Source organism: Aspergillus foveolatus (assembly GCF_047715535.1).
Source record: "Aspergillus foveolatus strain CBS 279.81 unplaced genomic scaffold BDW70scaffold_125, whole genome shotgun sequence".
In the NCBI taxonomy this organism is placed as follows: domain Eukaryota; kingdom Fungi; phylum Ascomycota; class Eurotiomycetes; order Eurotiales; family Aspergillaceae; genus Aspergillus; species Aspergillus foveolatus.
Genome location: NW_027396189.1, coordinates 19,989 through 33,503, shown reverse-complemented (window position 1 = coordinate 33,503; position 13,515 = coordinate 19,989). Strand labels below are relative to the sequence as shown.

Below are 13,515 nucleotides of genomic sequence, written 5' to 3'. Positions count from 1 at the left end.
ACCCATATCAATAATCCATTTCTTTAATGTTGATTCTTCAAGATCTGTCAATTTTCTGCAATTGGCAATTACTTCTTTCCGAGAAGCTGTTCCATTGAGCCGGGTCATCAAAGTTCTTGGTGGTACATCAAATGCCTTTGCAGCAGCAGTTTTTGACGTAAAAAGGCCTGTTCTATAAGCATCGATAGCTAACTGCATACGATCTTCTCTTGAAAGCTCAGCCATGTTGTTGTTATTGAATGATGAACTGGTAAAGGGGTGGGCGCGTTGTTTGGCGGTGACCGCGCAGCTCGGTGGTCCGCGCAGCTCGGTGGTGGATTACGTTAAGTTAGCCCGCGTTGGCTTCCACGCGCTCACGGATGCAAAACCACACAATACAGGCCATCTTATTCTAGGCCCCGAGCTGCTCTCATATGATGATGTGAGTTTACTTTGCACATAGATGCCTCCCATGCTTCAACAAACTGACATTTAGAGCCAATTGGCGTGGCTAGATCTGTTATAAACTACATTGCCTGCTGATTCTAGATCTAGATGTCTCTGTTTTTCTTTGTTCCGAATAACTCTGTTATATATTAGATCTTTGAGATTTTAATTATAACGGATTTTACCTGGCATGTGGTTACTAGTGCAGGCCATATGGCCGTTATGCCGAATAGAATAGAAAAATAAGAATAGGAAGCTAATTGAGGAAGGCAATTGAGGCTTTAATCGAGACGGGAGACGGTTCCGCGATGGCAAGGCCACGTACAAGTAATATGAATCTTCGACTCTGATGGCGAGCATGATACATTCCTTAAGTAGTTTGAGTACCATGGATTAAACAGAAAAGATGACAGTCGGAATTCGGCGGAAGCGCTAAGCCCAGCGGCAGACCTAACTTGTCGTCTTTGGCAATCATACCGCCGCCAAGACGGATCAGTGTTTGATCATGGGCATCAGAGATTATAGGGTTGGAGCTGACTGCCGTCGTGCACGGAGCACTAGATGTTTGGGTTCTTGCTAGGAGAGACGGCTGGCTTGGACGTCACCTTGTTTAATCCAATCTCCTGACCACGAGACCCTGTAGCAGCCCCCATTAATGGCGTTGGACTTTCTTTGTAGTACACCACTGGTAGTCTACAGACATTGTCTGGGATGTTGTATATGCCCAATTAGCGGTGCGCGGCTTAATCGGGTTGACCATGAATAGAGGCCCGATACATGCAACCCAGGATACTGAGTAGGTAGATAGCACGTCTCTTCCCCACTGCACTTTCGCGCACCTCGATTCTTAACAATTAAGTCCTAGTAGATATATATAAACTTGTTAAACCACAGGCCGGGACGGGCTTTTGGGCTTTGCTTATCCGGCCGCGCGGATTTTAGGGTGGTCTGTCTAGACAATAAACCGTCCATGGGCTAAATGATTTACCCAATCCAAATAAACCCAAATGACCCAAATATGCAAATCCCCGTCTAGAGGCGGTGGCCTATATAGCTTTAGAAAAATGTATTATACTACAGTGATATATTACGTTCAATTAAAATATGTGATCTAAGTACAGTAGCTTATTTATTTAGACCTTTGGCAACCCGGCAGATTGCCCTATGGGTCAGCCAAAACCATCCAAAACCCAATGGATCATTAGAAGATCCAACCCTACTCGGTTTTTTGGCGAGTCGGGGCGGGTTGGAGCCGATTTAGCCAAGTCTAGCTGTGCCTTTTTTGGCGGAGGCACCGGAGCAGGTGAAAATACCAAAGCCAGGACGGCAAACCTGCGTGAGATCATATCGGTTGAATAAGGATATAGCTGCTATAATTATAAAACAGAGTGCACCCCTGCACTCCACCGCCAGCAATCCCTATTCTATTACCAAGCGAGCGCCTTCACGTCGATTGGGCCATGGAGTCGAAATAAACCTTCCTCCCCACCCCAAGGCAACCGGCTTTAGGTGAATTACTTCTCTGACTTCTAGTATTCGGCCTCTAAAATATCAACAGCATGGACCTCCTCTAACAGTCGCAGTATCCCTCTCATCCGATGACGAGATCGCAACAGAGGACATCGGCTTCGGTCGCGTAGCCCCGCACTGGACGGTGAAAATGACAGTCACATACCTCGAGACCCCTAAACCTGCCCAGGAGCGACCTATAACTTTTCAGACACCCGACACCCGCTCCATGTCCACATTTAAACTCCGTTACCTCTTCAAAAATAAGTGGAAAAGGACGCCGAATACGGCCCCGGATGTATGTTGGGCGTGGACTTTTCAAACCTCTCCACCTCGCAGATCAACGTCGCCTACAACGGGGGCAGTTTCGCAAGTCTGATGCCTGGGGAGAGCTGGGAGGAATCAGTGTCAGTTTTTGATCATGAGTGGTTTTGTCCGGAGGAGGGGGTCGATGTTGAGATTGTGGGTGATGCCTTCACTTTGCAGTATACGGGGGCCGTTGTCGGATGGTGGGACTATGGAGGGCGTGAGGAGCATAAGGGGACTACTGTTACTGTGGATTGGATGAGGAGGGTTGTGTCCCCGAAAGATAGTGGTGGAAGACAGGAGGAGGTGGTCTTTCAGGCTTCGAATGTGCTGGAAGTCCCCTGGAACAAGGAGTTGGGGAGTTGATTGAAGTATACAACTAAGTAATGCCGCAATTCAAGCCTGGAATGTACGTATATTTCACGATTTTACCTTCGACCGCTCCTTACATTACCTATATCATCGCTCCATACCCACATCAGCGGTTCAAGTCTTCAACAATCCACACTAGGCGAGTAAGACTCCTAGCTGGCGTGCAATTCAATCTCATTGTCATTCGTCTCGAGAATTGCATCGCGCGACAACCCTGGCCCCGGAACCCGGATGAGACGTCCTGATCTGTGTCGTGTATAGCCACCAATCAATCTGCTGAGTGCTGGTCAGGTCCAGAACGCTACTGCCCGTCTACATATTGAAACAAGATTCTGGGCGTAGGCGCTGTTGACACCCCCTCGGGTAGAAGCGGGAATAATTAGTGGTCTACAGGGATTAGGTAACAGCACAGCATACTGTGCATGCTAGGGTAACAAGGCCATCTGGACGCCAAGGGCCGTTTGTCTGGAAGGCGTCCCGACAAGTGTTGATTTCTCACATTCCACTGGCACCTTTGACGGCCGGAGATATGTATCAACGGCAAAAGCCGTGTGCAGACTCAGTCTCTGTTGGAGAGGGGCTTTGAGCAGCTCTTTATAAGGGATGCGGTTGGCATGGCGGATTCCCGGAAGCCTGCTAGAATCTGTACCCGACTACCAAGAACCCCATTATACCTGCGTAGCTCACTACACATGATAACCTAGCCCGGCGCCATAGCCTGTCCGATGCAGAGATTTTGCAAGCTGCCAGATTCAATCATGGAGTCATGCGTGACTATCTAGATCGTATTTGGTGTCGGACGCGTCTAGTTGGGTGCGAAACGTCTTTGTACAATGGGTACGAGAAATCCCAAGCAAGAAATGAAAGGAAAATAAAACTGCTGTCCAAGATTTCCAAGGTCCAATAGTATGTGTCAAGGAGTATCTCCATACCCTTCAAGTGAGTTATACACAGAATCAGAGATATAACCGCTAAGGTATTACCCAGGTATTGCCTGGCACTATGGTAACCGAATCCGGGGTGTCCCAGAAATTTCCCGCAAGCTCGTTGTTTATTCTCGTACCACTATTGGTCACAGGGAATCCTAACATGGCGTTCAAAGGCCATGTAGACCACTGATTGCGCAGACCCACGTTGGATAAAAGATCCACGGCCGTCTTGATAATATGATATATATCTTATCTTGCTAAAACTGCCCCGCAAAACACAAACACGCCCCAACATAAGGCGCTCCGGACAACGTTTATGCAGACGGCTGTCGGAACACCTGGAGGAGTTACTGCAAAGTCAATAGAACGCAGCAGGTACCTTTATGATGGAAATGTAGGATTGAATGCGCTATTAGTAATCTAAAAAAATAGAAGAATTCACAATGCTCAGGAAGCTAGCCGCTTTTATAATGTGCCTCGTATAACCCTACTTGATCAGATAAAGGGCTACCTTTCTCAGTCAGAACTCTGCAATCAGAGCCGCAGGCTATCTCTGCTTTATGAGGAAGTTTTAATAGCTTGAATAGTATCTTTATAGATATGTGGTGCCGCCCCTAGGCCCTTCCAGGTACAAGCAATGGCGCAAATAATCTTGGATGCTGCAACATCAACTCTATCTTGACCTATTAGAAAAAACTGGGTTACAGAGTTCACCAAGAGGTGCCTGGAAGTTAAAACTAGGTTTGCATGAAAGATTAATTCCCAAAGAGCACTATGTGAAGAGCCTAGGATTATTAGTCAATGGTTCAATGAACTGCAGCAAACTAAAGATCAATAGGGGATCCAAGATAAAGATATCTATAACTTTGATGAAACTGAGTTTGCTATGGGCCTTATTATAATAATAAAATGCTATCCTATCATATCCATGCGGATACCAGATACCTGAGTTGCTATCTTTATCCACATCCAAGTCCACGCGGATACGATATGGATATCTTGTTACTATCCACACTAGCATAATTCTCGCTAGATTAACCCAATCTAGCCTGACACATGACGTATAATATGCTGATTAATATCAGTAATATACGCATGTTCTGGCTTTGACAAGCTTGCCAGTACTACACAGCTTCTGTATGGTACTACTCCCCGGGATGGATCAAACATATATCACTACCAGACCTTGTTGCATAAACATGCCACCGTTATTGGTAGTAGCCTGACTCTGTAGCCTGTCTGTTGTATCTACTCCATTATCTATCTCTGAATATATTCCTGAGTTTGTATTGTGCCAGCAGCAGATTAGAAGTCTTCTAAATACAGCTTGATATATTGTTGGCATCAAGATTCTCATGTTTGAATTGTGACTCAATACACTCCTTGAACAATATATTACATACAAAACGTGCATAATTTATGCAGTAACAGATATAGTCATGTTTGGTTTGTTTGCCTATCCACAAAATATTAATATCCGCATTGCGGATACCTTCTACTATCCATATTCGTATCGCTGCGGATATTTGAATATCAGATTACATTCATATCCGCGGATATGCGGATCTGGATATGCGGATTTGGATATATCGCGGATGTTGCCGCAGTCTACTTCTATCTAATCTCAAGGCAGTGCTTAAAAAGTTGAATATTAACCTGGGTACTCTAACCCCCCCCCTTCAAGCCACGGGGGTGCTTCAATCCCTTCTTCTCAGCTTGGCATGCCTTATACTGTGCGCCATGTGCATCAAAAAGGCTCTTCAGTTAAAAAGCTGCTTGAGGGAAGGTCTAAAAGCCCTCTAACTCCTACCAAAAAAAAAAGTACTAGATAAGTTAGTGAAAGGGTGTGAGTTGGCTATCTATAATACCAGCTTACTAGCGAGGGAAAACTGTGACCTCTGCTCAGCTATATAGAATAACAGGCAGAAAAGGAGTTGTTCAAAGCACAAGATAAGTCCTATAGAAGGTCTTTCATTTCAGGAAGCCAGGGACTTAATTTCATTGAGAAATAAGGAAATAGAGGCAAGATGGGGGTTGCTGGCGGAGATGCGCTTCAAGCTTTAGGTGTGCCTAAATATACCCCACCAACATGTTCAGAATGTAAGATTTAGGGGCATAAGAGAACCAGCTGTCCTTATCATTATGGCACTTAGTTTATTCAATTGAATCACTTTTGGTTGTTGTGCAGTACTTCAAATTTGAGCAAGCATGGATTTGGGAGGGCAAATTACGGATCACCCGGGATTTACGTTAGTGTAAGGGGATGATATGCATGTTCTAAGTTATAGCCTGCCGTAAGTACAAGAATGTTTTGTTAAGGAAGAGAACGAGGTATCCAGTGTATGTGGGATAGAAATAGCAATCATGTTAAGCGACCATCTGCTTGTACAAGGTCTCTAATTTGCCGAGTTTTGAGAAGATGGTACCTCGTGCGTTGGCTTGCAGCATAGTAAGAACGCCGCAGTCTCCGTCTACGGCATAGGTTATTGGCAACATCCCCTACGGGCCAGCAACGAATATATGCTGCTTTCCCTGCTTGGGTCTAAGACTGTGGACCATGGTGATTTAGTTACCAAGGCGATGACCATGCTGACCGTGTCCTCCAAGCTCTGTCCCATGTTCAACCCCGGAAACTGGAGCCCCAAGACGGGTTGTTGGAGATCAGCTAGTACAGCTGGCATACCTGTAAGTCCAAGACGTGTAGAATCATAACAAACGAAGACTCATTCCCGCAGTCAGTTTTTAGGTTGTCAGTTTCATGCCTACTTGGGCAATGGCGACCGGTAGAAAGCGATCTAATTTTGATCTCTTGATTATAACGAATAGCAGCGAATTTTTGAAACCAATCCTACGACGCCGAGTGGGCCCGGAAAGCAAGCCGGGGCGCAGGTTGTTTCCTTTCGCCTCCTGGACATGGAACTCCGATCTCGTAAAGTTGTCTGATTTTGCTCGGGCATTCTGCGATTTCTCCGGCCCTTCTCAGGATCGTCCTTCCTCTCCGTGCCTAAAGGAGCGAAGAAAGACCCTGCCAAGCAAACCTGCAGGCCTAGTGAAACCAAAACGCAACACGCCCGGTGGAGTAGCCTGAGGTAAATGCACGACCCACTACCCCAAAGCCACTCGCAATAGTCAGTAGGCTCCAGATGGGTTGCGGAATTACCCCCTCCGGGGCATAGATGACACGAGACCTGAGCAGGGGTTAGACAATTACCGAAATGCCCCTGCTGTCAGGAGATGCCAGAGCACTCGGCGTCCTGAAGACTGGACTGGGCGTTTCAATCTTTTGTCGTGTCTTCCAAATGCGGTAGTCCCTGGGAGGAGATCGTCAACTAAGTTCCGATCCTATAGATGACGAATGTCAGGCGCTTGGGCGCATATAAAAAAGTTGGATACTGCTTTGGAAGCTCTACCACAATACACACCTGTCTGTGAGGCAAGCTTTCATCCACCATGAAATTTTCTGAGTTGATGCTGCCATTCTCGGCGGCTCTGAGCCTCGTAGGGTCCAGTGTAGCGACGCCGACGACGAAGCCAGTGAATCCCAGGGCATCGCGCCCTGCGAGAGACCTGCTGGCACACCTGGTCCGGAGTGCGCGCAACGGCACAACACTCTCGGGCCAACAAGAATTGGAGGATGCAGACTGGGTGACCGATAATGTGGGCTTCTCGCCGGCGATTCTAGGAGTTGACCTGATGGATTATTCCCCCTCTCGCGTCGAGTTCGGGGCTGTGTCCACGTCTGTCGAGGATGCCATCGCGTATGCGAACCAAGGGGGAATCATCACTATCTGCTGGCATTGGGGTGAGTTCAGCCCTGACAAGATGAATGACGAGAGACTAACAGCCCTTCTCACTCCAGGCTCTCCTTCCGGCACGTATAACACCACCGAGCAACCGTGGTGGTCCAATTTTTATACTGAGGCCACCTCTTTCAACCTCTCCGCCGCCATGAACCCGGCTTCACGTGATTACAAGCTGATTCTCCGGGACATTGACGCCATTGCCGAGCAGCTGGCCCGGATCAAGGACATCCCCATTCTCTTTCGGCCTCTCCATGAAGCGGAGGGCGGCTGGTTCTGGTGGGGGGCGACCGGCCCCGAGCCCTGCAAGGCGCTCTACCGGCTGCTGTTTGACCGGTTGACCAAGAAGCATGGGCTGAATAATCTCCTCTGGGTGTGGAACTCGAAGGACCCGCTCTGGTATCCCGGAAATGAATATGTGGATATCGTTAGTGTGGATGTGTACGCCGACAACGGCGACCACTCCTCCCAGCTGGAGGCGTACCGAGCCCTCCAGGGCCTGACAGGCAATTTCACCAAGCTTATTGCCCTGGGCGAGGTGGGTAATATCCCGGATCCGGAGCTGATGCGGAAGGACGGTGCACAGTGGGCATACTGGGTGACCTGGAACGGGGACTTCATTCGGGGAGAGACGAAGAACCCGATGGAATATAAGAAGGCCGTTTACGCCTCTGAGTTAGTCTATACGCTGGACGAGATCCAGGGCTGGAATCTGTAAGCGGCTCCGGTGCTTTTATTGGTTGAAAACCGTGGTCAATGTTTGATGTGAGGATCCGTGGGTGTTGTAAATCATATAGCAGCATTGTCTTTCTATAATATTCTGTCATAGGCTATATTGAGAGCCTCGGCAAGTATTATCTTGTCGCTTTTAACATCTACGTAATGATGAAACATTCAAGGTCTTAGCTAAGGTGCATACTGGTGGTAGGATCAGCGCCGTGTACTTACTCACACCAAGAATATTCGATGAGCTGAAACCTTCTCGCAGTTGCAAGAGCTGTTATACACGTAGCATGAAAAACGGACACCGAACGCACCTATAGATGGAGCGGGTTAAGCGAACCCATAAAATGAGCAGGCGAGGCAATAGGCAACAGTACATCTATGCACCAACTACCTTACTTAGGTATACCATCTCTTCCGCGACAACCGTCCGACATCCTGCTATACTATTATGCTACGGACATCAATTAGCGGTAGGTAGATACATAGGTAGATCGCGAGCAATATCTTCGCAAAGCAATTGTAGTACCTAGAATATGCCAAGGTTCCTGCCCTATAATTTGAAGGTAGCTTCGTTCACTTCCGAGGTCGAGTCACAGGGTTCCCAACATGAGGTTTCGCAGAATGCTCGTCGCCATTACCTCGAGCTTTCTATCAACTCTGTGCCAACAAACTACTGGCTGCTCGCATCGCATCAACATCTGCACTATACCCTATCAATAAACAGCAAACCCTCCTGAATTGGTAACTGACAGGACCGCGTTCGGCAGCCGAGGATGCATTGCCCTGACACCATTGCCTCCCTCTACCGTTTCGCATCCTCTGTCCGACAATATAATCGGTGTTTACAGGCGGCGACCCCGGCCGCCTGACTCGCCCTCTCGGCCCACCCAACGCCTTGATGGAGTGGAAATGTTATTGGTCCAGTCACCGAAGGCAGCGCCTACAGTGTGAAATAAGAATGTTCTAGCAATACCTGACTTCACTCACCAGACGTAGAATATTTTAAGAGGGTGCGCTGACACATCCCAAGGTTTCGAGTAACAATTTCACGCAATTTGTCCACAGCCATGCTAGATAAACTGACGTTGTTCCGAAGCATGCCTCCTTTTCGTTCTGTTTGCCTCAGTTGTAGTCGCTGTGGGAGATGTGAATCACAGTGAGGTAAATGTTGGCTTCCATTGATTTGACTAAATTAAGATTAGGAATTATATCCTTGACTATAAAAATATGTGTGAACATTCATAAAAGTTGACAAATGCCCAAATAAACATAAAGGATAGGTCGGGTTAAATAATGCAATGAGGAATAAGGAAATAAATGGCAAAACAAAAAGAGAGTGCGTGATGAGAATTGTGACGCAGGGAAAATGACTGACAGCCCATATCATGAAGATGAGTCTAACGAGTGACTCGACTGACCCACAGACTGGTACTTCCACTACCACCAGAAGATTCGTCATGGCTTTTCAACGCTCGGTAGAGGCTCAACCCGACATCATGCTCCTCTTTCCTGATATCAGCCAACTCAGAGTTAAGCCTGGCTGTAGTCTTCTTGACCTCTTCTCTCGCAATCGCGTCGTAAGGGGGACATGGCCGTGGTTTCCATATTAAATCGTATATGGCCTTCTCTATGGATGTCTTACGGCGAACCAGGGCGTCTCTCTTTGCTTCTAGCACGTGGATACGATATCTGTCTCCTTGCTCAGTTAAGCACATCATGGGATGCCTCGAGATCGGGTCATTATCGGATGGTTGAAAAACAGTAGGGCTCCGACTTATTGTCTTTTCAGTAGCCGCGGGAACGAGTTCAACCTCTGTCATCATTGTAGATGAGTACTCAATAGTCATGCCAGTTTCTCTTGGGGTCGAGGTGGTAGCGATATGGTCAACGCCAGCGTCCCCTATTAGATGAACATCACTTGACGATGTGTTTGAATCAGGGCTTGTTGTAAATGTGCCAACGTATAGAGTGTAAGGGCCTTGGAGCATATTTGTAGCCTGCTTCTCTAGCCCACTTGCCCATTCCATAATTCTGCTAGGCAGGCTTGTCTTCTGAGCCGCAAAGTCGACATCACCGCTAGTGATCGTTGTGACAACTGACGGAGCCACACAGAGAGGTCCTTGCTCTGGAGATGAACAGCTACATGCCTTCAAGCAATCGTTGCTGCGTGATAAGTGTATCCTGTTCGAAGGATGTTCTATTTTGTTTTCGTACGTGAGGCTTTCCGGTAGTTGTCTGCTCGTTGCGTCCCACGATTCAGGATTATTAAAGGGAAGATTATCGTTAATGTATGATAGCTCGCATTGCTCTTCAGAGAGCATTCTTTTCGGCGGAACGTGGTCTTTTCCCCATGCAAGCATACTCGAACCGCGGGAACCCAATAGCTTGGTGATGGCTTTGACATTTTGGAGGATTGCAGGATTTCCAGAAGCGCTGTCCTGCCTGGGCTTATGGTGTCCCAATGAAGGCCCTTGCGATTGCTGATCAATGAACAAGTTGTCCCTGTTCCAAATATGAATGCGGCTGGGCGTATGGTGCAGACAACTGGCCATCTTGGTTGTCATCATTTACCACATCCTTCCTGAACGACGTTTCGCTTGCATTAGTCGAAACAATATACAAGTATATAGTGAATGGAAAGCCATATACCAACCTTAGCTGATTGCAGAACGAATGGTATGCAAGGTGACTGGAATGATTAATTAAAGAGTACGTTGCCCTCTACCTAGCGGTTCCTGGTGGGCTCTTATGCTGGGAGGGGTGTGAAGACAGTTCTTGGTGATGTGTAGATGTACCATGTGATCGACCCACAGCATAGTAAATCTATACCCAAATAAGACAGTTTGCGGAGTAAATGGAGTACAGCTCTTGTCCAAAGATGCCATGACAATGATGATTAAGACAACATGCTGCACAGACAACTGCTGTTAAAAAGTATGACTGAACAGGTGCATGCCATTAAAGAAGAGGTATGTGGCCAGATGAACTTTTACGTCCTGTATGCTGCTCTATTTTACACCTTTGCCGCTGCATCTTCAAGGCCTTGTCATTTAACATCCTTCTCCCCGGCAGGACAGGCTCCACATGTCCCTTCAGTAGGTGCTGGAAGCTCAGCCACACTGCAATTAAATAAGGGTCCAGAGTATACATGCACCACCAAACACTAAGTAGCCAATGATCATCCATCACCAGTACCGGCCATTCCGGCCATCCTCTCTAATCATGGAATACAGTTGACCAGATGACGCAACCCATAATAGTCATCTACCTAGATAGACCGGTCAACTACATTAACTTGGCACAAAACTGGAAACAAGTAAGGGAGCAAGGTTAATATTTGTAACTGACAGTAAATCACCTGTGGCGTGGGATCTGTTCCAGACACCATCAAAGGGGTCCGCAATTAGAGTTTGGTGGCCAGATTAAAGTGCAGATCTTTATACTACGGCCCAAGACTTCGGGTCCTCCGCAGAACTTTATTGGCGAAGGAGAATATTAAAAAGCTTATAAATAGAACCACACGGGAGCTAAATGATACACGAAACTCATGTTAATAGAGTAAGCCGAATAAAGTGCTTACTAAATACAGGTGCAAGATTCCCAGCTGCCATGAAGTTGAAGCGGTTATCTTAAAAGAGGCGTAGGAGTTTCCAGCTAGAAATAGAATTCCAATAACTTATTGGAACATTTTAGCCACCTTGATGATCAGATTGTAATGATTGACTGTTTGGCCCTGAAACTACATGTCAGATCTTACTGAATGGCGGCTTTCAGGTGAGCTGCGTCGAAGCTGTACGGCGAGCTATGCCAAGGAAAAGCTACGCGTTCCTTAAGGATCCACAGACTGGACTAGATCTGTGTCCATTAATACCAGTGATTTAACTAAGGGAAATTAAGACGAGCAGTTAGCGTAGTTGACGTTTGTTTCTCCGACGCTTCCGAATGTTATTCGGTCAGGAGGGCCGGTGGTCCGAACACTAGAATACATGTCATCAGAACTTCATATGCCCCCTTGTGGTTGAGGTCCCTCAATCGGTCGCCAGAAGGACAGAAACGGGCGCGTGTCTAGCCGTCCAGATAAGACCTACTCTGGGCCTCGTTTGATAGCCGCGTTCCCCTACGTCGAAAGATGGTTTAACAGCAGAGGCCTGGCCCGGTTTATTTCGTCAAAGATTCTTGACTCTCACAATCTCAATGCAAAATCCCATTAAGTTTTTCGTCAATGGCGTGAGCTGCCTTCACCGATAAGGTCAGCGCAAAAGCAGAATACCGGCATCTTGTGGGGATGGGCCTTGAGCACAGGAAAGTATACTCGATAGCTATATCGCGTGTAAGACCACCATCATATTCCGCTGAACCACCATAGGCTGCCCCCCACCCAACCCGCGCTGCCACCCTTGATCGGTTGCTCGTGTGTCCTCCCACCACGTGGTGTACATGCCCAAAAGTGCTTGCCAACCCTACCTTTGTAAACAGCAACCCTGATCCTAAGACTAAGGGCAGCGTAATATTTCTAACAGTCTCGTGGCCACTAACTTCTTCAGCGTCATATTTATCGTTGGACTAGCCCTGTTTACTCATTTGCGGCCGAACGGGATGGCAGTTGGAAAACTATAGGCTCCTAATTGTAGGACCATGATGGGCTCACGCCTATTGCTACCCAAAAGATCAATGGCATAGGACACCAAAGTGGCCTAGTACTACCGATTTGGTACTCAAGAACTTACTGCAGGTCTTCTCAACCGAATTGATGAATCGTCCTCTCTATGCTACTGTCGTAACCTGCAATATGGTTGGTAAGCGACCTCGTTACGCGTGTTTCTAGATCTAGATTGCCCATCTGGAGCTCCGTCGACCGTTTGTCCGAGGCTTCCGATACTCCCGATACCCGATTCCGGGTTATCCTTAACGGTATTGCTATGTCAATCGAAGGAGACCTCTCCCTACTAATCAAAAATACAGCATCTCAATCGACCTTCATTCATCCGTCAGTTATGAAGAGAGATCAACATCTCTCTTGGCAATCTGAAAAAAGTCTCTTTGTGTTCATGATTCGCGACGCAGTCGACTTAGTCCCCCACACCGTTGCATCATCGGGACTAAGGTCGTTGAAAAGAAAGTAGGCGGTATTACTAATGGTAGCTATTCCAGCATTCCATATTCCTATCATTATATCGTCAGCGATTGACCTTGCGTGCTCTGGACAAGATGATGCCAAACACTCACAGAGAATCTTGTGAATTTTGAGTAGAATAATTGCGCCCTCTCTTGGCTGAAAATATGAATGAACTGACTCGCCAACAGAAATAATAAACACCCCCCAGTAAACAGTCCAATGATCCCACGAGGCTTTCCTTCGGCCTGACGAGACTTGGCCTGTAGCTCCAGCTGCCACATAAATGCCCAGCTAGGAGGACTTCTTTTCCTTCTTTGTTGGCCAGCTGGCC

General features: G+C 47.2%; 4 protein-coding genes across 4 annotated transcripts; 3 read left to right on the top strand and 1 right to left on the bottom strand.

Annotated features, from left to right (window-relative positions):
* Positions 1-2,086: 2,086 nt before the first annotated feature.
* On the top strand, positions 2,087-2,607 carry BDW70DRAFT_164669 (uncharacterized protein; the record flags this gene model as incomplete). The annotated part of the gene is made up of 2 exons (XM_073741524.1): positions 2,087-2,233; positions 2,275-2,607. 2 exons carry the CDS (start codon positions 2,087-2,089, stop codon positions 2,605-2,607), a joined length of 480 nt encoding a protein of 159 aa, XP_073591072.1.
* Positions 2,608-6,992: 4,385 nt separating this feature from the next.
* On the top strand, positions 6,993-8,060 carry BDW70DRAFT_166352 (putative mannan endo-1,4-beta-mannosidase E; the record flags this gene model as incomplete). Its single annotated transcript, XM_073741967.1, has 1 exon — positions 6,993-8,060. One exon carries the CDS (start codon positions 6,993-6,995, stop codon positions 8,058-8,060), a length of 1,068 nt encoding a protein of 355 aa, XP_073591071.1.
* A 424-nt stretch (positions 8,061-8,484) lies between these two features.
* Positions 8,485-9,210, top strand: BDW70DRAFT_145170 (uncharacterized protein). Its single transcript, XM_073738385.1, has 3 exons — positions 8,485-8,519; positions 8,595-8,771; positions 8,819-9,210. Exons 2-3 carry the CDS (start codon positions 8,675-8,677, stop codon positions 8,935-8,937), a joined length of 216 nt encoding a protein of 71 aa, XP_073591070.1. The 5' UTR covers positions 8,485-8,519; positions 8,595-8,674; the 3' UTR covers positions 8,938-9,210.
* Positions 9,211-9,465: 255 nt separating this feature from the next.
* BDW70DRAFT_154340 (uncharacterized protein) lies at positions 9,466-10,620 on the bottom strand (the record flags this gene model as incomplete). Its single annotated transcript, XM_073739829.1, has 1 exon — positions 9,466-10,620. The coding sequence occupies one exon, from the start codon at positions 10,618-10,620 to the stop codon at positions 9,466-9,468; it is 1,155 nt and encodes a 384-aa protein (XP_073591069.1).
* Between the last annotated feature and the right edge of the window lie 2,895 nt (positions 10,621-13,515).

Excerpts from the sequence above, each read along its gene's own strand:
- BDW70DRAFT_145170 (XM_073738385.1), top strand. The coding sequence starts at position 8,675 with ATGAGGTTTCGCAGAATGCTCGTCGCCATTACCTCGAGCTTTCTATCA. Across the intron at positions 8,772-8,818 it reads GCATCGCATCAACATCTGCA|AGGACCGCGTTCGGCAGCCG; the intron begins CTATACCCTATC and ends TTGGTAACTGAC.